General features: G+C 47.4%; 1 protein-coding gene across 2 annotated transcripts in view; it reads left to right on the plus strand.

The window, feature by feature from the left end:
- The first annotated feature begins 2,972 nt into the window (after positions 1–2,972).
- LOC123756155 (uncharacterized) overlaps positions 2,973–25,763 on the plus strand; it is a 165,659-nt gene continuing 142,868 nt past the window's right edge. Inside the window, exons 1-4 of one of the 2 annotated variants that reach the window (XM_045739220.2) lie at positions 2,973–3,084; positions 10,509–10,646; positions 13,035–13,215; positions 13,879–14,007. In XM_045739220.2, coding sequence (XP_045595176.2) covers positions 3,073–3,084; positions 10,509–10,646; positions 13,035–13,215; positions 13,879–14,007 — 460 coding nt within the window. In that variant the 5' untranslated portion in view covers positions 2,973–3,072. The remainder of the gene's footprint in view (positions 3,085–10,508; positions 10,647–13,034; positions 13,216–13,878; positions 14,008–25,763) is intronic. The other variant, XM_045739221.2, reaches the window with a different exon arrangement.

Below are 25,763 nucleotides of genomic sequence, written 5' to 3' on the forward strand. Positions count from 1 at the left end.
CTCTCCTCTCCACTCCTCTCCTCCCCACCCGTCTCCTCTCCATCCCTCTCCACCCCTCCCCTCTCCACCCCTCTCCACCCCTCCCCTCTCCACCCCTCTCCACCCCTCCCCTCTCCACCCCTCCCCTCCCCTCTGATTAATATTCCCGTGCTGGTTGTATCTCTTTCTTATAATCATCATGAGAACCTCTTGGCCTTAATCTTTATATCTCAACAGCGACAAGTAGTCTCATCAGCCACTATAAAAAAAATAGAAGTAGCTGAAAACACTTTGATTAGCTGAGAAAAGAGTGAAAAGTGGGAAGGGAATGATGGCCTAAGGAGAAGAGGAGGGTCAAGTAATATGAGAGTGAGAAAGTGTGATCAAGAGGACCTAAAAACGGGAGAGCAGCTACGGTATATAAGTGGAATGGGACAAAAAGGACGGAAAAGGAGAGAGAATACAGGAAGATAGGAGGGCTCTATTGGAGATGGGAGATGGAGCTAGGGAAAGAGGATATTAGTGATCTAGTGAAGCATGTAATGCCAGATTTGAGTAACTCCTATAGAGGCTTGTAAATATAGGCCTTATTATTCTCCAGTGTTTACTAATGAGTCCTCAGAATAGTGTCGGCAGTATCGACTAAAATACATGATTGGTCTCGTTTATTTCTGGTACTATGCAAAAACTAGTGTTGTTTAATTCATAGCATTGTTAAAACTTGAGGTTGGCCATGAGGTGACTCGCCGGTGTTGGAAGTAGGGTGGCATCGATGGATGTAAATATGCCGGTGTGTACAAAGTAGTGTAGGCTATGGAAGGTATTTCAAGATGAGAACAGTTGAGTCGCTGGCCACTAGTAGTTCTCTCTCATATAGTGCTTATACAACTTTAGTGAATCAATTCTCATTGTTCACCCAAATTGTCATCCAAACCATATAGTGACAAAGGTGGTGGAGGGTGTTGACTGCTACATTTAATGTTTCACTTTTTACTAGAACAAATGTGTAGCTACTAATCTTAAGAGAGTATTGACACACTGAGGCCGGTGAGATTGGTGTCTTGATACCGATACAATAACTTATATAGGGTGCAAATAATCGTATTTAACTGGAATTTTTATTCAATCACAACCACTTCCTTCACTATTGGCATCCTGTTTGGTGTCTGAAAACTGGGTTGGAGATTTTAAAAATGACCTTTCTGCTTGTTTATTTCTGTCCAGTAATACTTACAGAAGCTCAGAGGTCCGCTCTTTATCGAGCTCTGTGTTGTACTGCAAAGTGCACTTTGAAAGTAGCTCACTGTCTGGCCCTCATAACAGAGACTTAAGAGCCTTGCCTTTGATAGTGGAACCATTCCAGACCAACATTCTAAGGGCTGAGAAGGTGTGCAATCAATCAATCAATTAATCGATTGTACAGGTAAAGTATGAGCGGGAACTAGGGACAGATGAAGTATAGGGTATATAGTATGGAGAGGAAATGCCGCAATCGAAGAGAGTAGTTCCAGGGCTCAACCCAGCTGCAGACCTAGTGTTCAGGGTATCTATTAGCATTAAATCATGCCCACCCAAGCGTCACTGCAATGGTCCTAATGGTGTCAAGACAGTCCCGTGATGGCTTGGAAATCAGTGGACGTGTTTTTTTTTTTTTTGGGGGGGGGGGGGGGGTGGGGGGAAGGAGAAGGGAGGAGTGAAGGAGGGGGTAGGCTGTCTCGGTGGGCTGACTATGCCAGTTATAGAGCTAGTGGGTTAGTGAAGGTTAGTGGTATGCTATGTGTACAATAGTACGGGTGGTGGGTATTGTGGTATGTGTAGAAAGTTGTCAGCGTTCATGAGTCTCTGTATTGTGTTGGTGAGGAATGTGGTGTAATGTTCATGGTTACTCTGTGTATCTGTTGGCCAGGTGTTTCACGTATGTGTTCAGGGGTGGTGTGTTCGCCCAGAGAGAGAGTTCATTCGTGATGAATTCGTCCCAACGCGTGTCTTATATCAACCTCAGACCTTTATTTTGGATGCAGTGCAGAGTTGTTTTGTTTGTGTGTGCATTAGGGCTGTTGGGCCGTGTTATGAGAGGGCGGATTAGCGCTTTGTACAACTTGTAGCTTGGGGGTGAGCTGGTTTTAGTCAGTACAGTCTGCGTATTTTGTTGCTTGTGCGTGTTTACTTGCTATGTGTGTGTGTGTATCCGAAGGTTGTTATAGAGGTTCAGTCTGAGTACTGTGGTATTTTTGTAACTAACATAAATGTGGTGGCTGGTGATTGTGAGTGAAGACTGACTAGTATTGTGTTAGTACGTTTATTGTAGTAGATATGATGTTGGATTTTGTGTGATTTGTCTGAATCCTCCAGTCGTATTCGCATGTTGTGACATTGTCTATTTCACATTGTGTGAGTCGTGAGAGGTCGTCAGTGTGTTGTGTGGTAATGTGTTGTGTCACGTTCAAGGTATGCTTGGAGACGGAGCTCAATACAATCTGACAATCTTCAGTACTGAGCTGAGAGTGGATGAACTCGGGAGATAATTTAGGTACTTCTCTATTGAATAATTTTTGTTAAATATCAGCATAACTTAAAAATCATAATTTATCATTTAGCAACTTTCATAGCAAATGATCGCTGAGGCAAATAACAGAAAAACTTAACTAGTGTTGTTGTAGAGACTTGTATCGGTCATCTCGTCAGAGATGAATCTGATGATAATCCCCTCATCAACCACCCTGCTTGCCTGGTTACTGCCTCCCTCTGCCTCTGGTTACTGCCTCCCTCTGTCTCTGGTTACTGCCTCCCTCTGTCTCTGGTTACTGCCTCCCTCTGTCTCTGGTTACTGCCTCCCTCTGTCTCTGGTTACTGCCTCCCTCTGTCTCTGGTTACTGCCTCCCTCTGTCTCTGGTTACTGCCTCCCTCTCTCTCTGGTTACTGCCTCAACTCTGACCCCAGCTGGGTCCACGTCTCCAGTGATAAGAGCATTCTTTCTTTGTCTGCGACAGTCACTGAGGCAAAGTGGCGCTCACTCACTGAGCCGCCCCTCAGTTAGTTACCGACTGACAGTGAAGGCACTCCTCTAGGCACATCCCAGACCAGCTCTTCACTATGGCTGCAGCGGTAAGTTATGCTGCCACTCGTCTCACCGTGTACCACGCTCTGTTAGCTGTTCGAAGTTAATTTTGTATTTATAATCAATGCTTCCAATTGCTACTGGTAGGGGAGGCGCGCCCACCCTCATCATCATGCAGGCCCCTGCCTCCCGCTGCCTCTGGTTACTGCCTCCCTCTGTCTCTGGTTACTGCCACCCTCTGTCTCTGGTTACTGCCTCCCTCTGTCTCTGGTTACTGCCTCCCTCTGTTTCTGGTTACTGCCTCCCTCTGTCTCTGGTTACTGCCTCCCTCTGTCTCTGGTTACTGCCTCCCTCTGTCTCTGGTTACTGCCTCCCTCTGCCTCTGGTTACTGCCTCCCGCTGACTCTGGTTACTGCCTCCCTCTGTCTCTGGTTACTGCCTCCCTCTGTCTCTGGTTACTGCCTCCCTCTGTCTCTGGTTACTGCCTCCCGCTGACTCTGGTTACTGCCTCCCTCTGTCTCTGGTTACTGCCTCCCTCTGTCTCTGGTTACTGCCTCCCTCTACCTCTGGTTACTGCCTCCCTCTGTCTCTGGTTACTGCCTCCTTCTGTCTCTGGTTACTGCCTCCCTCTGTCTCTGGTTACTGTCTCCCGCTGTCTCTGGTTACTGCCTCCCTCTGTCTCTGGTTACTGCCTCCCTCTGTCTCTGGTTACTGCCTCCCGCTGTCTCTGGTTACTGCCTCCCTCTGTCTCTGGTTACTGCCTCCCTCTGTCTCTGGTTACTGCCTCCCGCTGTCTCTGGTTACTGCCTCCTTCTGTCTCTGGTTACTGCCTCCCTCTGTCTCTGGTTACTGCCTCCCTCTGTCTCTGGTTACTGCCTCCTTCTGTCTCTGGTTACTGCCTCCCTCTGTCTCTGGTTACTGTCTCCCGCTGTCTCTGGTTACTGCCTCCCTCTGTCTCTGGTTACTGCCTCCCTCTGTCTCTAGTTACTGCCTCCCGCTGTCTCTGGTTACTGCCTCCTTCTGCCTCTGGTTACTGCCTCCCTGTCTCTGGTTACTGCCTCCCTCTGTCTCTGGTTACTGCCTCCCGCTGTCTCTGGTTACTGCCTCCTTCTGTCTCTGGTTACTGCCTCCCTCTGTCTCTGGTTACTGCCTCCCTCTGTCTCTGGTTACTGCCTCCTTCTGTCTCTGGTTACTGCCTCCCTCTGTCTCTGGTTACTGCCTCCCTCTACCTCTGGTTACTGCCTCCCTCTGTCTCTGGTTACTGCCTCCTTCTGTCTCTGGTTACTGCCTCCCTCTGTCTCTGGTTACTGTCTCCCGCTGTCTCTGGTTACTGCCTCCCTCTGTCTCTGGTTACTGCCTCCCTCTGTCTCTGGTTACTGCCTCCCGCTGTCTCTGGTTACTGCCTCCCTCTGTCTCTGGTTACTGCCTCCCTCTGTCTCTGGTTACTGCCTCCCGCTGTCTCTGGTTACTGCCTCCTTCTGTCTCTGGTTACTGCCTCCCTCTGTCTCTGGTTACTGCCTCCCTCTGTCTCTGGTTACTGCCTCCTTCTGTCTCTGGTTACTGCCTCCCTCTGTCTCTGGTTACTGTCTCCCGCTGTCTCTGGTTACTGCCTCCCTCTGTCTCTGGTTACTGCCTCCCTCTGTCTCTAGTTACTGCCTCCCGCTGTCTCTGGTTACTGCCTCCTTCTGCCTCTGGTTACTGCCTCCCTGTCTCTGGTTACTGCCTCCCTCTGTCTCTGGTTACTGCCTCCCGCTGTCTCTGGTTACTGCCTCCTTCTGTCTCTGGTTACTGCCTCCCTCTGTCTCTGGTTACTGCCTCCCTCTGTCTCTGGTTACTGCCTCCTTCTGTCTCTGGTTACTGCCTCCCTCTGTCTCTGGTTACTGCCTCCTTCTGTCTCTGGTTACTGCCTCCCTCTGTCTATGGTTACTGCCTCCCTCTGTCTCTGGTTACTGCCCCCCTCTGCCTCTGGTTACTGCCTCCCTCTGTCTCTGGTTACTGCCTCCCTCTGTCTCTGGTTACTGCCTCCCTCTGTCTCTGGTTACTGCCTCCCTCTGTCTCTGGTTACTGCCTCCCTCTGACTCTGGTTACTGCCTCCCTCTGCCTCTGGTTACTGCCTCCCTCTGTCTCTGGTTACTGCCTCCCTCTGTCTCTGGTTACTGCCTCCCTCTGTCTCTGGTTACTGCCTCCCTCTGTCTCTGGTTACTGCCTCCCTCTGTCTCTGGTTACTGCCTCCCGCTGTCTCTGGTTACTGCCTCCTTCTGTCTCTGGTTACTGCCTCCCTCTGTCTCTGGTTACTGCCTCCCTCTGTCTCTGGTTACTGCCTCCTTCTGTCTCTGGTTACTGCCTCCCTCTGTCTCTGGTTACTGCCTCCTTCTGTCTCTGGTTACTGCCTCCCTCTGTCTATGGTTACTGCCTCCCTCTGTCTCTGGTTACTGCCCCCCTCTGCCTCTGGTTACTGCCTCCCTCTGTCTCTGGTTACTGCCTCCCTCTGTCTCTGGTTACTGCCTCCCTCTGTCTCTGGTTACTGCCTCCCTCTGTCTCTGGTTACTGCCTCCCTCTGACTCTGGTTACTGCCTCCCTCTGCCTCTGGTTACTGCCTCCCGCTGTCTCTGGTTACTGCCTCCCTCTGTCTCTGGTTACTGCCTCCCTCTGTCTCTGGTTACTGCCTCCCTCTGACTCTGGTTACTGCCTCCCTCTGCCTCTGGTTACTGCCTCCCGCTGTCTCTGGTTACTGCCTCCCTCTGTCTCTGGTTACTGCCTCCCTCTGTCTCTGGTTACTGCCTCGCAACTAAATTTACCTTATATTTAATTTAACGAATATTATCATATTTACGATAACTGTTCTTGTATTATACTATATATTTTGGAGGCACACAACATCTTCATACAACAATATGATGCGAGCGAATTGTAGTAATAATAATAATAATAATAATAATAATAATAATAATAATAATAATAATACACAGAGAGAGTAATTACATTAACGTGACTGCATCAATGAGAAAATCTCTTGGAGCCGTGATGAGGATTCGAACCTATGCGGTGGGTGTTCCCAGATACACACTCTAGGGACTTAGAATTGATTACAGAGAGAGAGAGAGAGAGAGAGAGAGAGAGTACCTCTCTAAAGGTACCACGCTCTATTTTGCTCTGATGAAGGCGAGTTAAGCCGAAAACGCGTTCAGCATTCTCTAATTCTTCACATGTGGTCTTTCCGCATACTAAGATCAGATAGTTGGCTCGTCGAGGTAACTAACACTACAGTTGCCTCGACGAGGACAGGAAGCCGGCGGCTTGTCAAAGGTCCTCCCATTTGCCTTGATGATCATGATGATCATGGAAGAGGGTGAAAGAAAACGAGAGTGAGGGAGAGAGAACAAGGGGAAGAGGGGAAAAAGAGGGAGGGAAGGAAGGAGAGAGAATGGGAGGGATAGAGAACAGAAGGGAGGGAGGAAAAGTGAATGGGAGAATGGAAGGGAGGAAGAATGGGAACATAGAGAAAATGGGACAGAGGGAGAATGGGGAATAGGAGAAGGAAGGGATAATAGGGGGCCGTGAGTGAGAACGGAAGGGAGGGAAAATGGAAGGAAAAGAGGGAGAGTCAATGGAAAAGTGTGAGGGAAGGAGGAAGGTGACAGACAGACACACACCAAAACACTGTCATATCTATCTTTAAACGAGAGTGTCTTTCTGCTTGTCTTCCCAAGGGAAGAAACCGGACCCTTCTGGCTAGCCTCGTGCGTCTTTATTGCTGAGTTTTGGAGAGTCTCGTGTGGTGGCCGACCCCTCTGACCTCTCCCTGAATGGGGATCCACCCCTGCACCCCCTTCATGACGTCTGGCGATATGAAATGTGCAAATAGAAGTCCGTGGTGTTAATTATTTGTTTATAGATTCATGTATTCATATATTTACGTGCAAGGAATGTCAGAGAAGAGATTTGTGTTTTGTGGGTGGAGATGGGGAGGGTGTGTGGGTGGAGATGGGGAGGGTGTGTGGTGGAGATGGGGAGGGTGTGTGGGTGCAGATGGGGAGGGTGTGTGGGTGGAGATGGCGAGGGTGTGTGGGTGGAGATGGGGAGGGTGTGTGGGTAGAGATGGGGAGGGTGTGTGGGTAGAGATGGGGAGGGTGTGTGGGTGGAGATGGGGAGGGTGTGTGGTGGAGTTGGGGAGGGTATGTGGGTGGAGTTGGGGAGGGTGTGTGGGTGAAGTTGGGGAGGGTGTGTGGGTGGAGATGGGGAGGGTGTGTGTGGGTGGTGATGGGGAGGGTGTGTGGGTGGAGATGGGGAGGGTGTGTGGGTGGAGATGGGGAGGGTGTGTGGGTGGAGATGGGAAGGGTGTGTGGGTGGAGATGGGGAGGGTGTGTGTGGGTGGTGATGGGGAGGGAGTGTGGGTGGAGATGGGGAGGGTGTGTGGGTGGAGATGGGGAGGGTGTGTGGGTGGAGATGGGGAGGGTGTGTGTGGGTGGTGATGGGGAGGGTGTGTGGGTGGAGATGGGGAGGGTGTGTGTGGGTGGTGATGGGGAGGGTGTGTGGGTGGAGATGGGGAGGGTGTGTGGGTGGAGATGGGGAGGGTGTGTGTGGGTGGTGATGGGGAGGGTGTGTGGGTGGTGATGGGGAGGGTGTGTGGATGGTGATGGGGAGGGTGTGTGGATGGTGATGGGGAGAGTGTGTGAGTGGAGATGTGGAAGAAGCAAGTGTAAATGGGTGTGTGTGAAGATAAAACAGTAATAAAGTCAGCGTGTAGTGAAAATTGTTACAGTGACGAAGCAGGACGAGGAAGGTTAGTGAGAGGGCGTGACGGGGGAGGTTATGAGTGAGGGAGACCTGGGAGAGTGTGTGAGGGGGAGACCTGGGAGAGTGTGTGAGGGGGAGACCTGGGAGAGTGTGTGAGGGGGAGACCTGGGAGAGTGTGTGAGGGGGAGACCTGGGAGAGGGTGTGAGGGGGAGACCTGGGAGAGTGTGTGAGGGGGAGACCTGGGAGAGTGTGTGAGGGGGAGACCTGGGAGAGTGTGTGAGGGGGAGACCTGGGAGAGTGTGTGAGGGGGAGACCTGGGAGAGTGTGTGAGGGGGAGACCTGGGAGAGTGTGTGAGGGGGAGACCTGGGAGAGTGTGTGAGGGGGAGACCTGGGAGAGTGTGTGAGAGGGAGACCTGGGAGAGTGTGTGAGGGGGAGACCTGGGAGAGTGTGTGAGGGGGGAGACCTGGGAGAGTGTGTGAGGGGGAGACCTGGGAGAGTGTGTGAGTGGGAGACCTGGGAGAGTGTGTGAGGGGGGAGACCTGGGAGAGTGTGTGAGGGGGGAGACCTGGGAGAGTGTGTGTGAGAGAGTGTGTGAGGGAGTGACCTGGGAGAGTGTGTGAGGGGGGGGTGGGGGGTTCGGGCACAAGGTCGACCCAAGCTACGTCGGATTCTTCCATCTGGTTTAGTTAATATTTTGTTTAGTTAAACTAAATATTTTAGTTAAATATTAGTTTGGTTACAAAAAATTACTTCATTCATAATTATTTCTTCATATGTAACTATTATCTGTAATTACTTTTACTAATGTTAAAAAATTTTTTACATTATCTACCTAATTTATTGTTATTAAATTTTGTACTTGACTTTCGAGATTTGTTTAACATGCAGATTTCTGGATATTTTTATGTTTTATCTAACAAATGTTACACCCGACCTCTACGGGTGGACGGTCGAACGACGGTCTCGCTTCATGCAGGTCGACGTTCAATCCCCGACCGTCAAAGATGTTGGGCACCTTCCTTCCCCCGTCCCATCCCAAATCCTTATCCTGACCCCTTCCAAGTGATATATAGTCGTAATAGCTTGGCGCTTTCCCCCGATAATTCCCTCCCATCCCTCGCACCCGTCACTATGTGATGGAGTACGAAAATATTCGTGAATTCAGAGACAATTAAATAACAAAAGGTAATGAGATGTGTAAATATTTGTTTCATAATGATATTCTGCCAGAAATTTTTCCCAAATATAATCATTTTGCTAACTGTAGGTAGTAACAGAGTGATTGTGACCTATCCCACCGTTACCCACTGGATAGGGGGGGCGGTGTGCAGGACAAACATATCAATTGTGACACTACCTCTCCACATATGTCAGTTGCTTAATTGAGAGACTACTTAATTGTGGTCGGTTTCGGAGGAGTGACGATGAGTCACCTCTGTTGATGTCACGATGTGCACTGAATTTTGTAAGTAGCTCATCAAGGCTGAAACTTGCTTAGTTACATGAATTGTGGGGTTCAGTCCCTGAGCCCATTATGTGTCTGTATAACCCTTTCCACTACCGCCCACAGGATGGGTATGGGGTGCATAATAAACGAACTAAACTAACTACCCTGCAACAGTTCTGCGTAGCACACAGGCTCTGCCTTGGCATACTGACGGTTGTGTCCGCCCAAGTGGCAGTGAACCAAGTTGGTGTTCCTGGAGCGAGCAGTAGACCACAGAGCGTCCATGAGTGACCACCAGTACCAGTGTCGCAGGTGTAGTGTGACGGGTGTGTGACCAGGTTGACCTCGAGGGGTCAGCGATGGGTGTCAGGTGTTTGTCCCCACTCTCCCTCCTCTAGTGCTTCTCGTGCCCGGCACTCCATCACCCTAATTAAGAACTCGTACCAATACTAGGGTTTGCCGCACCAGCATGGAACCCGCACCTTGTAGAGCGCAAAACTAAATTTGGAAAAATTTGGCAAAGGTTAGTAATAGGATTAATGCCAGAACTAAAATGGTCCTACTACTGGTGTAAGTTAGGAGAACTAAATCTCACAACTCTAGAGAGAGAGAAAGAGCAGGGATATGATCACAACATACAAGATACTGGTGGGAATAGACAAGGTGGACAAGGACAGTCACTTTATTTCAGAGAAAGTTGGACAAGACATTGTCCAACTGCAAGTTGTAGCTGCAAATGAGCCGGAGAAAAGTATGGAAATACTCGTAGTCAACAACTGGAATACAATGAAAGAATTAGTGGAAGCCCTCAGTCAAAAACAATGTCATATTCGACATATAGTTCGATCATCAGAACCGTTTACTAATAACTCAATTATTAGTAAAATTATTAGGTAAATTATTCTACCAGTTTACTAATAACCGGTAGAACAAATGTAGTCGGCGGGGCATAAAGCTAGCCGTCACTGACCCTAGTAACTGAGAGATAAGTGTCCCTTTGGGGGGTAGAAATAGCCTAAGCTACTCTATCCCTTTGAGATGTATTTATTACTTATCTCAATAAACATACTTGAACTTGAACTTGATAAGTTTCCCATAGTAACTGAGAGATAACCTTCCTCGCCTTCCCTATCTCTGTACCTCTCGCTATCTTCGTTGCTCAGAAGATAAATATATTTGTTATCTTCTCACAGAACCTACGACCATGGATTCCATCTTCCCCATGGATGATTTCAGTGCCTTTGTTATGAATTATTAATATAATAATTCCATTTTCTGTTGCAGCAGACGAAGAAATGGGGGGCCAGGGAGTACTGGGGTCTGGGAGCTGAGTACGACCCTGACTGGCTCCTGACGGAGAGACAAAAGAAGATTCAAGCTCAGCTCATCGAACTGTGCAGGGTTAAGATCAGGCCTAATGCAGTAAGTTGTGTGCTGCACACTAAAATGTTGCATTCACTTAAAATATGGCATTCCCTAAACTACTGCGTGCTGCAAATGATGCATACTCCAACATGTCATTCACCTGTGATACGTGTGCAGGTCATCATACACACCTGCCACATGCACAAGTCATCATACACACCTGCCACACACATACACATGTCATCATACACACCTGCCACATGCACAAGTCATCATACACACCTGCCACACACATGCATAAGTCATCATACACACCTGCCACATGCACAAGTCATCATACACACCTGCCACATGCACAAGTCATCATACACACCTGCCACACACATACACATGTCATCATACACACCTGCCACATGCACAAGTCATCATACACACCTGCCACACACATGCATAAGTCATCATACACACCTGCCACATGCACAAGTCATCATACACACCTGCCACATGCACAAGTCATCATACACACCTGCCACATGCACAAGTCATCATACACACCTACCACACACATGCACAAGTCATCATACACACCTGCCACACACATACACAAGTCATCATTCACACCTGCCACACATGCACAAGTCATCATACACACCTGCTACATGCACAAGTCATCATACACACCTACCACACACATGCACAAGTCATCATACACACCTGTCACATATACACAAGACATCATACACACCTGCCACACACATGCACAAGTCATCATACACACCTGCCACACATGCACAAGTCATCACACACACCTACCACACATGCACAAGTAACCATACACACCTGCCACACATGCACAAGTCATCATACACACCTACCACACACATGCACAAGTCATCATACACACCTGCCACACACATACACAAGTCATCATACACACCTGCCACGCATGCACAAGTCATCATACACACCTGCCACATGCACAAGTCATCATACACACCTGCCACATGCACAAGTCATCATACACACCTGCCACATGCACAAGTCATCATACACACCTACCTCACACATGCACAAGTCATCATACACACCTGCCACACACATACACAAGTCATCATACACACCTTCCACACATGCACAAGTCATCATACACACCTACTACATGCACAAGTCATCATGCACACCTGCCACACACATGCACAAGTCATCATACACACCTGCCACACACATGCACAAGTCATCATACACACCTGCCACACATGCACAAGTCATCATACACACCTGCCACATATGCACAAGACATCATACACACCTGCCACACACATGCACAAGTCATCATAACACCTGCCACACACATGCACAAGTCATCATACACACCTGCTACACATGCACAAGTCATCACACACACCTACCACACATGCACAAGTAACCATACACACCTGCCACACATGCACAAGTCATCATACACACCTGCCACATGCACAAGTCATCATACACACGTGCTACATGCACAAGTCATCATACACACCTACCACACACATGCACAAGTCATCATACACACCTGCCACACACATACACAAGTCATCATTCACACCTGCCACACACATGCACAAGTCATCATAACACCTGCCACACACATGCACAAGTCATCATACACACCTGCCACACATGCACAAGTCATCACACACACCTACCACACATGCACAAGTAACCATACACACCTGCCACACATGCACAACTCATCATACACACCTGCCACATGCACAAGTCATCATACACACCTACCACACACATGCACAAGTCATCATACACACCTACCACACATGCACAAGTCATCATAACATCTGCCACACATGCACAAGTCATCATACACACTTGCCACACATATGCACAAGTCATCATACACACCTGCCACATGCACAAGTCATCATACACACCTGCCACATGCACAAGTCATCATACACACCTACCACACACATGCACAAGTCATCATATACACCTACCACACATGCACAAGTCATCATAACATCTGCCACACATGCACAAGTCATCATACACACTTGCCACACATATGCACAAGTCATCATACACACCTGCCACATGCACAAGTCATCATACACACCTACCACACACATGCACAAGTCATCATACACACCTACCACACATGCACAAGTCATCATAACATCTGCCACACATGCACAAGTCATCATACACACCTGCACAAGTCATCATACACACCTACCACACACATGCACAAGTCATCATACACACCTACCACACACATGCACAAGTCATCATACACACCTACCACACATGCACAAGTCATCATAACATCTGCCACACATGCACAAGTCATCATACACACCTGCCACACATGCACAAGTAACCATACACACCTGCCACACATGCACAAGTAACGATACACACCTGCCAAGCCTTCTCCCACAGGTTCAGTGTGACAGGGACTACAGTTACCCAAGGGCATCACTAGACAGCCTGGCAGAGCTAGGCCTCTTGGGCCTCATCGTGCCCCAAGAGCTGGGAGGCCTGGGCGAGAACAATGTATGTTGTGCCATGGTATGTGAGACCATTGCTCGCTATGGCTGTCCTTCCACCGCCATGGTTTATAGTAAGTGATATGCTCATGGTCTATGGTGTCATGTATGAACTGCGGTGTCATATATGTTTTATAGTGTCTACTATGGTTGTGGTCTATAATGTTATCTATGGTCTATAGTGTCAACTGTGGTCTATAGTGTTATCTGTGGTCTGTAGTACCATTGATGATCTGCAGTGTCATCTGTGGTCTGCAATGTCATCTATGGTGAATACTGTCATTCATGATTTGTAGTGTCATCTGTGGTGTACAGTGTCATCTGTGGTGTATAGTGTAATGTATGATCTGTAGTGCCATCTATGGTGTACAGTGTCATCTGTGGTCTATAGTATCAACTGTGGTGTGTAGTGTAATCTATGATTTGCAGTGTTTTGTATTGTCTGCATTGTCATTTATGGTCTATAGTGTTGTCTATAGGACTGTTGTGTCATATATAGACCACAGTACGCTCCCGTGTAATCCCGTGTAATAATGTATTTTTGGATTTGTTATGGCAATTTGGTTGCACTGTAAGGTACTGTATATAATGAATAGTATACGTAAACCATTAGAAACAAGGACTTTAATAATTTAAAAATAACCTTAGTCATTTTTACTCTTATTGCCTAATATATAAACAAATCTTTTGATGAATTTTGAGTATACGAGACTAACTGCGTTGTTTTCACCCATTAGCCATGCATATAGCAGCAGTTGCCTCATTGCTGATGCGTTACCATGACAATCCTCACGCTCGAGATGTTCTCTCTCGTCTCGACAAGGATAAGATGGTCGGCACTGTCTCCTACTCTGACCCAGCTACAGGTGAGTGCTCTTCACTTGTCTTGAGAGGAAATTCTAACTACCTCATCATCCGCTTCCCGGTCCTTTTCTTAACCTTTTTCTGTGCTTTGGGTAGCATATGCCTATACTTTTTTGTAATCTTAATTAATCTTCGTCAATACTAACTTGATATAATTAGATTTGAAGTAATAACAAATATATGTTATCTGTTTCGTTTAAAAGGCATGATACATAAAACCAGACACACCTGCTATTTTGATGGCTATTCGGTCCATTATGTATCATTTAAGTTCTCATGTTTCCTCCACTTCCATATTTACTCTCCACAATTCACATCACGAGCAAAGATAATATTATATTACAATTACAATGACTAAAATTTAAAATAATATTGATACGTAAAAAGAATAATAATAATAATAATGATAATAATAATAATGATAATAATAATAAAAATCATTACAACTTAAATTTTTTTCTAAAGGGTAAGGGAGCTAATGTCTTCTGAATCGTGTTATAGCCTTAGAGCTTTTCAATTTGTTCAGTGTTTTATAGTTTTGGAAAAGACTGGCTTTGTGATGTCATGCCTGTAGACTTTGTCATATGGGTCTCAGACTTTCCTTGTATGACATGGACTTTGTTCTAGTATAATTTTAGTAACTTTACGTCCAACATTTTCCATTATAGTTAGGGTATTTTGTCAGTGAGATCTCCATGCTTGCTACAGAAGTCCGGGTGGAGGCACACAGGTACATTTATACAGCTCTCGAAGCTCAGCTCAGCTCAGTTCAGCTCAGTTCAGCTCAGCTCAGCTCAGATCTACAGCTCAGCTTTTGAAGCCCCCCTTGGAAATGAGTGACCACAGCGTATTGATATTTGAGTATCTGGTGGAGGTAGGGATACCCTATCCGAGGAAGGGATCGGAATGTAAAAGGCTGAAGTACCGAAGAAGAACATATGACTAGATGAGAAACTTCCTAATGGGAATATCATGGGAAACAGAACTCAGAATAAAGACTGTACTAGATATGACGGACTACATCAACCAGAAGTGCCAGGAAGCTGCAGACAGGTTTATCCCGGCCATGAAGGAGAAAAATTAAAAGCAACAGAAGAATCTATGATTTAGTCAGGAATGTCCCCCTCCCCGCTCAGCTCGTTGTCGCCGTGTGGGGGCTTAGTGGGCGGCTGCCGGAGTGTGATGCTCCTTGGGACAGTCCTCTGTCCTTTTCTAGCCTTGTGCTCCTGCTGCCGTCCTCTCCAATTCTGCTGGGCATCTTTTCCTTTTCCTTCTGTTTCGTTTTTCTCCCCCCTCTTCTCCTCTCTGCTTGCCGTTTCCTACCGACCTTTTGCTCGTTCTGGTTCTTCCCTTGGACTTCTTCTATTTTGACGCCCGGGTGCTTGAGGAGGCATACTCATGCACCCGTAGAACTGCAGTACCCGACGTCGAGAGCGAGGGGAACCTTTTATTGTCAATCCCCACTTCGTCACTGAACCCGATCTCGACGGACTGTCGGTTTCTTAAGGTGGCGTTTGTGGGGCGTATACTCGCGACGCACCCCTAGGAGGCCCCGACAAGATCGGCGATAGCTTCTTGTTGGGTGTCCTGCCTCTAATTGTGGCTCCATGGTGGGTGTGGGGGCACATTCGTGAGTGAATTCTTTCTTTCGTCAAGATGATTACCCCTGCTTCGGCTTCTTCTGGTTTACCTTCTCAGGCTCGTGGGGTGGGCGACCAAGCCCCCGAGTCGGTCCGTATTGGAAGACCGGGCTCTGTAGCCTCCGCTGCATTGGGCCCCGACCTTGCTCCTCCTTTGGCCTCTCTGACTCCTTCCTCTGGCTCCCCTCCCTCCTCTGTGGTTGGGTCGAGCCCCAAGCCCCCAGTGGTGACTACCTCGTCCCCTGGCGTGGCTCCTTCTCTAGTTGTAACTACTGCGCCTTTTAACCCCTCTCTCTCTGGGGGTTCTCACCGCCGTCTTCGTCACGGCCGCCCTCGCTCGATTCCTTCCAGTTCTGCTACCTATCAAGCCTTGTTTGGTCCCGCTTCGTGGGCCAAATATTTTGATCTCCTCCCTCTTGATTCTGCGCCTCCTGACGATTTCTCCCTCCATCGACATCTCATTGATTCCGTGGATGCCTCCATTACTTTCAACCCCACTCGTCTCGGTACACGTGTCGTTGCTGCTCCTTCTCAGGATGCTGCTTCCCGCTTGGCTGCCTTATCCTGCCTTGGCGAGACCCCCGTTCGGGTCTCGAAGAACGTTCAGTTGAATGCCAGTGTTGGCACTATTTTGCTCCCGCCCCATGTTGCGACCGGTGTTCGGGACCTACGCGACTGCCACGACGATATTCGACATATCCTCGCTGCCCAGGGCCATTCTATTCTCCAGGTGGACACGTTTACTCGTCCCCCTCGTGGTAGTCGCCGTCAACCCCTCCGGGTTGTGAAGATTACCTTTGATGGTAGGACCCTTCCACCCTCTGTCATTCTTGCTGGTGCCAGGTGCTCTGTCCAGGAGTACATTCCTTCTCCTCGGCTCTGCAACAAGTGCTGGAGGTTTGGGCATGGTGCCCTCCGCTGCTCCGGGACTGTCTCTCTCTGTCCTTTGTGTGGTGGCGAAGGTCACTCTAAGTCGGAGTGCGCTTCTCCCCAGGCTCGTTGCCTCAACTGCGGTGAGGCCCATCCTACCTTCTCCCGTGCGTGTGTCCATTACAAGCTTGAGGCAGCCGTCCTCAACTTGAAGCACCGGGAGCGTTTATCTTTTCCTAAGGCGAGGCGCCAGGTTCGCCGGCTCCCGCCTTATGCTAATATCTCTTATGCTCGCGTGTTGCGCTCTTCCTCTCCTCGTCCTTCCCGCCTTCCTCAGACTCACAACCGTTTCCAGGCCTTGGACCCTGATGCGCCCACTGCCCCCTCCTCTGTCCCTTTGGGTTCTCTCCCGAAGGATCCTCCTCCTGGTCCTCTGTCTGGGGTTCCCCTTCCTTCTACCCGGTCTGTCGTGTCTTCTGTGTCTTCTTCCTCGTCCCCCTCCGATCCTCCTTCCCATCCTCTTCCTCCATCTATCGGCTCTCCCCGCCGCCTGTCGGTGCGGGCGGATGTCCATCGCTCTCCTAACGGCCGTCGTGTGTGCTCTCGTTCGGCTTCTCCTGTTGAGACACTGGAATCCGTTGCCCGGTACGTAGTTGCTGGGACACCGGTCTCTTTAAGTCAGAAGCGTAAGCCTGGCTCCTCTCCTTCCTCTTCCCCAGCGGGTAAGAAGGCTTCGCTTTCTTCCTCAGCTCCTCCTTCTGGCTCTGTTGCTCCTTCCCCTCCCGTTTCAGTGCTTGCGCCCCCTGTTCCTGCTATGGAGGTTTCTTTGGCCCCTGCTTCCCTTTCGGTTGCTGCTCTTGCTGGGGTGCGCTCCTCTCTTTCTACTCCCCCTCTTCCTGCTGCTGTCCTTGACTGCTCCTCTCCGTTGTCTCCTCCTCCTCCTCCTCCTCCTCCTCCTCCGGACCCTGCCCGCCCACCTCTGATCTGTTCTCCCGTTTCCTTCCCTCCGTCTTTGCTCAGTTTACCCATGCCCCCTAACCCTGACTTTGCTGACCCTGATCCCGACCCTGATATTCTTTAACGTGCTCTGTTGGTCTTTCGCCTTTGTTTCTTCCTTGTTCTCTGTTTTTGTCCTTTCTCTTCTCGTCGTTGTCCATTCTTCAATGGAACGTTCGAGGTTATTACGCCAATTTCCTCGAACTCCAACTTCTAGTTTCGCGGTTTTCGCCCCTTTGTGTCTGTCTCCAGGAGCCGATGCTTGGTGCTCGTCCTGGTCGTTTTCGTGGCTATTCCTTTCTCTCCCCCCCCCCAGCCATTGCTGGGGCTTCTAATTCTTCTGCTCTCTTGATTCGTGCTGATGTTCCCTTTGTTCCTTTACTTTTTCCTTCGCCTCTCCATTGTTCTGCTGCTCGTATCTTTGTGGGGAAATGGTACACAGTTTGTTCCATTTATCTCCCCCGAGTGTCCCGCTCTCTCTTCCTGATTTGAAACACCTCCTAGACTCCTTGCCGGAGCCTGTGCTCCTGCTGGGTGACTTCAATTGTCGTCATTCTCTTTGGGGTGACGTTCTGAAGAATACCCGGGGTCGCCTCCTTGAGCCGTTTCTCCTCTCTTCTTCCCTGTCTCTTCTGAATTCTGGTGAGCCCACTCATTTGGACTCTCGAACTCGCACCCTTTCTTGTCTTGATCTTTCTCTCTGCTCTTCTTCTCTTTACTTAGATTTCACATGGCAGGTTCTTGATGACCTCCATGGAAGTGATCATTTCCCCATCCTTGTTTCCTTTTTCTCTTTTCGCCCTTCCCTCTCTTTCCCTAGGTGGCAGTTTGCTAAGGCGGACTGGACCCTATTTTCCCTCAGTGCTACTCTCTCTGACCTCTCCCTTCTGCCCCTCTCTCGCGCTCTCCTCCTTTTTCATGACACTGTCTTCGACGCTGCCCTCCGCTCTATTCCTCGCTCTTCCTCTCGGGGTCCACGGAAGTGCGTTCCCTGGTGGAATGCAGACTGTGCTCGGGCTGTCCGCTGTAAGCGTGCAGCCTGGAAGAAGCACCGCCGTAGGCAGACGACCGATTCTTTTCTTTTCTTTCGGAAAGCGAGTGCGGTGGCCCGTAGGGCCATCCGTACGGCTAAACGTGAATGTTGGGCATCTTATGTCTCGACAATTACGTCCGAAACCCCTCTGGCCCAGATCTGGAAGCGTATCCGCAAGATAGCGGGTAAGTTCGTTCCCGATGTTTCACCGGTCCTTCACCTCCATGATACTCTTGTGGCGGACCCGTTGCAGGTCGCTTCCGAACTGGGTTCCCACTTTTCTTCTGTTAGCTCTGGTCTTCATCTTCCCCAATCTTTCCTTCTTCGTAAACCTGTCCTTGAGTCTCGTCCTTTAGATTTCTGCACTCATCTTCAGCTTCCCTATAATGATCCCTTCTCTCTCTCTGAACTTCGTTCTGCCCTGGCCCTCTGCGGTTCTATGGCGGCGGGCTCCGATGGTATTCATTATGAGATGCTTCGCCATCTCCCTCCGAGCACGTCTCAGTATTTACTGAGTCTGTATAATCGGATCTGGGAGTCGTCGTCAGTCCCTGAGGACTGGCTCGATGCCGTTGTCCTCCCTGTTCGCAAACCGGGGTCTCTGGGTACTTCCCCTAAGGACTTTCGCCCTATTGCTCTCACAAGTTGTGTCTGCAAACTCTTTGAACGTATGGTTAACGTTCGTCTGATGTGGTTCCTGGAACACCATCACCTCCTCTCCCCTTCTCAATTTGGTTTCCGCAAGTGCCGCAGCACGACAGATGTCCTGGTGAACTTGGAGGTCTATATTCGTACTGCTTTTGCTGCGAAGACCTCCGTTGTTGCCGTCCTTTTTGACCTAGAAAAGGCTTACGACACCACTTGGCGTTATCATATCCTATCTCAACTTCATTCTTTTGGCCTTCGTGGTCATCTCTCTCTCTTTCTCCGCAGCTTCCTCTCTCGTCGTTCCTTTCGGGTGCGCCTTGGTACCGCTCTCTCTCCCTCTTTTCAGCAATACGAAGGTGTGCCCCAGGGTAGTGTTCTGAGCACTACTCTTTTTCTGGTTGCCCTCAATGGTCTTCTTTCCTCTCTTCCTTCTGGTGTCTTCTCCGCTCTCTATGTCGATGATCTTACCCTTTGTTGTCAGGGTGATGATTCGCCTCTCCTTCAACGCCGGCTTCAACTTGCGGTTGATGCCGTGTCGTCTTGGGCCACAGGGCATGGCTTCAAGTTCTCTACTTCTAAGACTTGTGCCATGACTTTTACGCGGAAACGGGTTGTTCTTCGTCCCTCTTTGTCACTTTATGGTCATCCCCTTGAATACAAAGATTCCGCGAAGCTTTTGGGGTTATTCCTTGACACTCGTTTGTCTTGGTCTCCCCATATCTCTTACCTCCGTGTTGAGTGCTCTAAGTCCCTTACCCTCCTTCGGGTCTTGTCCCATACTTCTAGGGGGGCAGATAGGCGCACTCTCCTTGCTTTACATTCCTCTCTCGTCCTGTCTAAGCTCGATTATGGTTGCCCTGCTTACTCGTCTGCTTCTCCTTCTACTCTTCGCCGTCTTGATGCTTTGCACCATACTGGGTTGCGCCTCAGTTCTGGTGCCTTTCGTTCGACTCCCGTCCTTAGCTTGTATGTTGACACTGGCTTCCTGTCTCTCCAGGACCGCCGTGATCGCTACTGTCTTCGCTATCTTGCGCGGTCCTTGCAACATCCTTCCTCTCGCCTCTGTCGTGCTTTAACTTTTACCCCTCCTGCGGTTCCTGTTCCTCTTCACCACCTCCCTCTTTCTGTCCGGTTATCTCGCCTACAGGATTCTCTTTCCGTTCGTATTTCTGATGTTTCTCCTCGTGTTGTTCCTTCTTTGCCTCCGTGGAGGGTCCCTCTTCCGCGGTTTTGTACATCCTTGACTCGTATCACTAAAGCTTTTACCCCTCCTACAGTTCTAAAACGCCTTTTCCTCGAGCACTTTTCTTCTCACTCCCGCTCCGTTTCTGTCTTCACCGATGGGTCTAAGTCAGCGGACGGTGTTGGCTACTCTGTTGTTTTTCCTGATCGCACTTATATGTGTCGCTTGCCTCCGGAGACTAGCATCTTTACAGCGGAACTTTATGCTATTCTCTATGCTCTTCGTCTCCTGCTTTCTCGTTGTCAGTCTTCCTTTGTGGTTGTTGTTGACTCTCGTAGTGCCCTCATGGCTCTCGGGTGCTTTAATCCAGTTCATCCGGTAGTTGTCGAGATCCAGCATTGGCTGTTTCTCGTTCACAGTAAATTTAAGTCGGTTGAGTTTTGTTGGGTTCCCAGCCATATTGGCGTGTCTTTAAATGAGCGTGCGGATGCTGCCGCTAAGGAAGCTGTCCGCTCTTGTCCCATCTCTCGTAAAGGCATTCCGTATTCCGACTTTTACCCGGTTATCCATTCCTCAGTCCTTACCCGTTGGCAGGCTTCTTGGTTGTCTGTTACTGGTAACAAGCTACGTACTCTTAAATGTTGTGTTTCCTCGAGGCCGTCCTCCTTCCACCGTAACCGGCGGTGGGAAACAGCTCTGGCGAGGTTGCGTATTGGCCATACTCGCTTAACCCATGGTCACTTGATGGAGCGCCGCCCTGCTCCTTATTGTCCTAGTTGCATTGTCCCTCTTACGGTCGTGCATGTCCTTCTTGAATGTCCTGACTTCCAGGACGAGCGTGTGTCTTGCTTTCCGACCGCCCCTCGCGGTCACCTGTCCCTCGATAGAATTCTTGGTGACTCGGATACTTTTGATATCGTTCGCCTTATGCGTTTTTGTTCTCGTATTGGCATCCTTGGTGATATTTAGCGCCCTCTGATTATTTTGCGTATTTGATGGTGCTACATAGCCTTCCCGGTTTGGTGCCTTCTTTTGATAATTACTTACTTACTTAGTCAGGAATGTAAGGTAGTTAAGTAACTGAGTACAAGAGCATTGAGACACTACAGAAATAACAGAGCACCAGAGAGCAGGGAGAGCAACCAAAGCTGATCCACAGGCACATCAGGAGGAAAACAGCAGTGAAAGAACAAGTGATGAAACTGAAAAAGGGGGAGAACAGATACACTGAGAATGACAAGGTGTGTGAAGAAATCCACAAGAAATTCCACGAGGTCTCCACAATAGATCAAGAAGCCCCTGTTCTAAGAGAGGAGATGGCAAACCAAGCAACGTTGGAGGAATTTGAGCTCACCAGTGATGTGGTCAAAAGGAATCTGTTGGAGCTGAATGTGACAAAGTCTATTTATTGGGCCTAATAGAATCCTGCCATTGATACTAAAAGAGGATACAGAAGCACTAAGTGTGCCACTCTATGGTGTATAACAGGTCATTGGAAACAGGAGACCTACCGGAAAGCTGGAAGACAGCAAATGTCCCAATATTTAAAAAATCATATTCAAATCTTTACCATATTCAATAAATCTACTATATTTAAAAAATCATTAGAGTCAGGCGGAGTGCCAGAGTTCTGGAAGGTTGCTAATGTGGTTCAAATTTACAAGAAAGGAGATAGATCACTTGCGTCCAACTATCGGCCAATTAGTTTAACGTCTATTGTGGGAAAGTTACCTGAATCGATAATTGCAAATACCATTCGTCTTCATCTTGAAAACATAAATAAATAAATAAATAAATAAGTGATTCACAACATGGTTTTGCAAATGGCCGTTCATGTTTAACAAATTTGCTGTCATTTTATTACAGCATAGTTGAGGCAGTTAACAGTGGTAAGGTTTGTGATGTTGTGTACCTTGACTTTAGCAAAGCTTTTGATATAGTGCCATGTGAAAGAATAATTAAAAAGATAGAAGCTCATGGTATTGGGGGTGCTATATAAAGTTGGATTAGGGCATGGCTATACCAAAGAAAACAGAGAGTTATTATAAATGGGGTTAAGTCAGACTTGGAAAATGTTGTAAGTGCAATGCCTCAAGGCTCTGTCCTGGGATCTCTGTTATTTATAATATATATATATATATAAATGATTTAGATTCAGGTTTGAGCAACAATATTTGTAAATTTGCCGATGATACAAAAATTGGGAGGAAAATAAACACAGAAAAAGACACACTATCACTTCAAGACGATCCAAATAGGGTTTTGAAATGGTCAAAAGATTGTCATATGCAGTTTAATGCTAAAAAATGTAAAGTTTTGAGGCTAGGTAATGATGATAGAGTTACAAGATACGAGCTAAATGGTGTTGAGATTGCGAAGTCGGATTGCGAAAGGGATCTGGGAGTTATGATTAGCAGGAATTTAAAACCAAAAAATCCATGCATAAATGTTCGTAATAAAACAAATAAGACACTGGGACTTATTAATCAAAGCGTTACTAATAGGACACCTGGTGTTGTTCTTCAGCTATATCTTGCTCTGGTTAGGCCCCATTTAGATTATGCAGTTCAGTTTTAGTCGCCGTACTACAGAATGGATATAAATTCACTAGAACACGTCCAGCATAGGATGACACAGTTAATCCCCCAAATTAGAAATCTGTCATATGAAGGAAGATTGACAAAGCTTTAATTACATTCTCTAGAAAGACGAAGAATTGGGGGTGACATAATAGAGGTGTACAAGTGGATGAAAGGACATATCAAAGGGAATATTAATAGGGTATTAAAAGTATCAACACAAGACAGAACACGAAACAATGGGTATAAATTGGATAGGTTTAGATTTAGGAAAGACCTGGGTAAATACTGGTTTGCGAACAGGGTTGTTGATTTGTGGAACCAATTACCGTATAACGTGGTGAAGGTGGGGTCCCTTGATTGTTTCAAACGTGGGTTGGACATGTATATGAGTGGAACTGGGTAGTTATAAATAGGAGCTGCCTCGTATGGGAAAATAGGCCTTCTGCAGTTATCTTTATTCTTATGTTCTTATGTTCTTAATATACCAAAAAGGTGACAGGCAAGAGGCACTGATCTACAGGCATGATCTTTAACTTGTGATACCATGTAATCCCTAACTAATGTGATCCTTAACTCGTATACCATGCAAGGTGATGGAGAAGATCGTGAGGAAAAGGTTCATAGAACATTTGAAGAGAAAGAGCTTTGTAACACACCACCAGCATGGGTTCAGAGATGGGAAATCATGCCTCACAGGCTTAATAACATTCTATGACCAGGCAATAAAAATTAAGCAGAAAAGAAAAAGTGGGCAAACTGCATTTTCTTAAACTGTCAGAAATCCTTTGACACAGTACCCCATAAGAGGCTGTTACTAAAGTTGGAGAAACAGGCTGGAATGAAAGGTAAGGTGTTCCAGTGGATAAGAGAGTATCTAAGCAATAGGAAACAGCAAGTTACCATAGCCCGTGCTACTGGAACTTATCGTTGTTCCAGTAGCGAATCTTAAACAACAACAACAACAGCAAGTTACGCTAAGTCCACTACGGGCTCACCATAGCCCATGCTACTTGCCCCACTCCTGTGCCAGGTATGTTACGGGCTCACCATAGCCCGTGCTACTTGGAACTTGTTCCGAGTGGCTGAATCTATAACAACAGCAAGTTACAGTGAGCGAGGAGACATCAAAGTGGCGAGATGTCACCAGCAGAGTCCCACAGGGCTTGGACCCATCCTGTTTCTGATATATGTAAATGATCTTCCAGAGGGTATAGACTCATTCCTCTCAATGTTTGCTGATGATGCATAAATTTTATGAGAAGAATCAAAAGAGATGAACATAGACAGAGACTACAGTATGACCTGGACAAACTGGAGGAATGGTCAAGTAAATGGTTACTAATGTTTAACTCAGGAAAGTGAAAAGTAATGAAATTAGGTGAATGGAGCAGGAGGCTGAACACAAGGTACCATCTGGGAGGTGAAAGCCTGCAAGAGTCAAATAGAGAGAAAGATCTGGGGGTTGTAATCATACCGAACCTGTCCCCAAAATCCCACATCAAAAGGATATCACCAGCGGCATATGCTAGATTGACCAACATATGTGGGGAAATCTACCGATGATTAATTTGAATAATATTTGAAGAAACTGTATTTAATTGTATTCATTACTTCTAAGCAGACTGTATTTTATCATTTATTGTCAACAGTAAAATTCCCTTCACACATTTGGGGGGGGGGTTTCATATTTTAATCTTACTGTAATTAAACGGTAGATTTTAGCTAAGCTGTTAAACTACACTACTACTGTTTTAGTTAAGAATTTATATATATATATATATATATATATTTAGCTGTTTGTAGTGTGAGAGTTCATCATCGCACATCAGATACCCTTGTACACGTGTACTCCAGGGATTAATGGCGTCTGGGTGGTCCTGGTGCGGCCGGCTCAACTAAGACTCATATGGTCTCCAACACCTGCCAATGTAATACACATTAATGTCTGATGACTACATATATGCACAGGTGTTACACATGAAATTAAGGTAATTAAGTATTTAAAAGTTACCCTCGTGGGTATTGTTTTCATACAGCTTAACGATAACTCACTACTATTGGACAATACAAACGTGTAATAGAAATACCGAAAGCCGATCTTCCCTTATTCTGAGTTGCGTAGTCTCGGCAGCAAATATCAACTAATTTGAGTCACACTGCCTTCTTGGACTCGCTGGGAGTAAATTTTCTTGTCGCTGTGGGAGGCCCTTTTGTGAGCTCAAGCTCACCACAGCATTCAATCTTTCTGCCTCGTTCCCTCCCTCTCTGGTCCAGAGCCATTTGTTTATATGAGATTCAGGAGGAAGAATGAGTTTGAAGTCAAATCTAACTATTTATTATATAATTAATTTAGAAGATTCATTTTATTGTGTAACCAGTCTTCAGACTGGTGGATTTTAGTTAAATTAGCCAAAACGTTGGCTGAAACCATTATGTTGCTGACCTTGGGTTTATAAGCCTGTTTTTTGTAACTTTTCTATGACTAATTAATGTAAATTAACAACATCTTATGGCAGTTACATTAGAGTTTAAATAGTTAATGTGGAAATTTCCCACATAATTCTGGAGGGGGAGGGAGAAACACGGCTCGAAGTCCAATATTTATGGGTGCCAAACACTTCATTTCTCCTCTTCAGAATTATTGTAATATTGTTAAAGTTTCATTTTGCCCTGTTGTGCGGTAGTTCATATAGAACTACCATACTGGAGCTGCAGGGGTGGAAAGTCTTTGGGTGACTTTATTTCCTGCTAGCTCCAAACAAACTAGTTTCTCTAGTGTCTTGAGTCTAGTAGCCTCTGTACTTTA

This window comes from Procambarus clarkii, chromosome 36, assembly GCF_040958095.1.
Source record: "Procambarus clarkii isolate CNS0578487 chromosome 36, FALCON_Pclarkii_2.0, whole genome shotgun sequence".
NCBI lineage: Eukaryota > Metazoa > Arthropoda > Malacostraca > Decapoda > Cambaridae > Procambarus > Procambarus clarkii.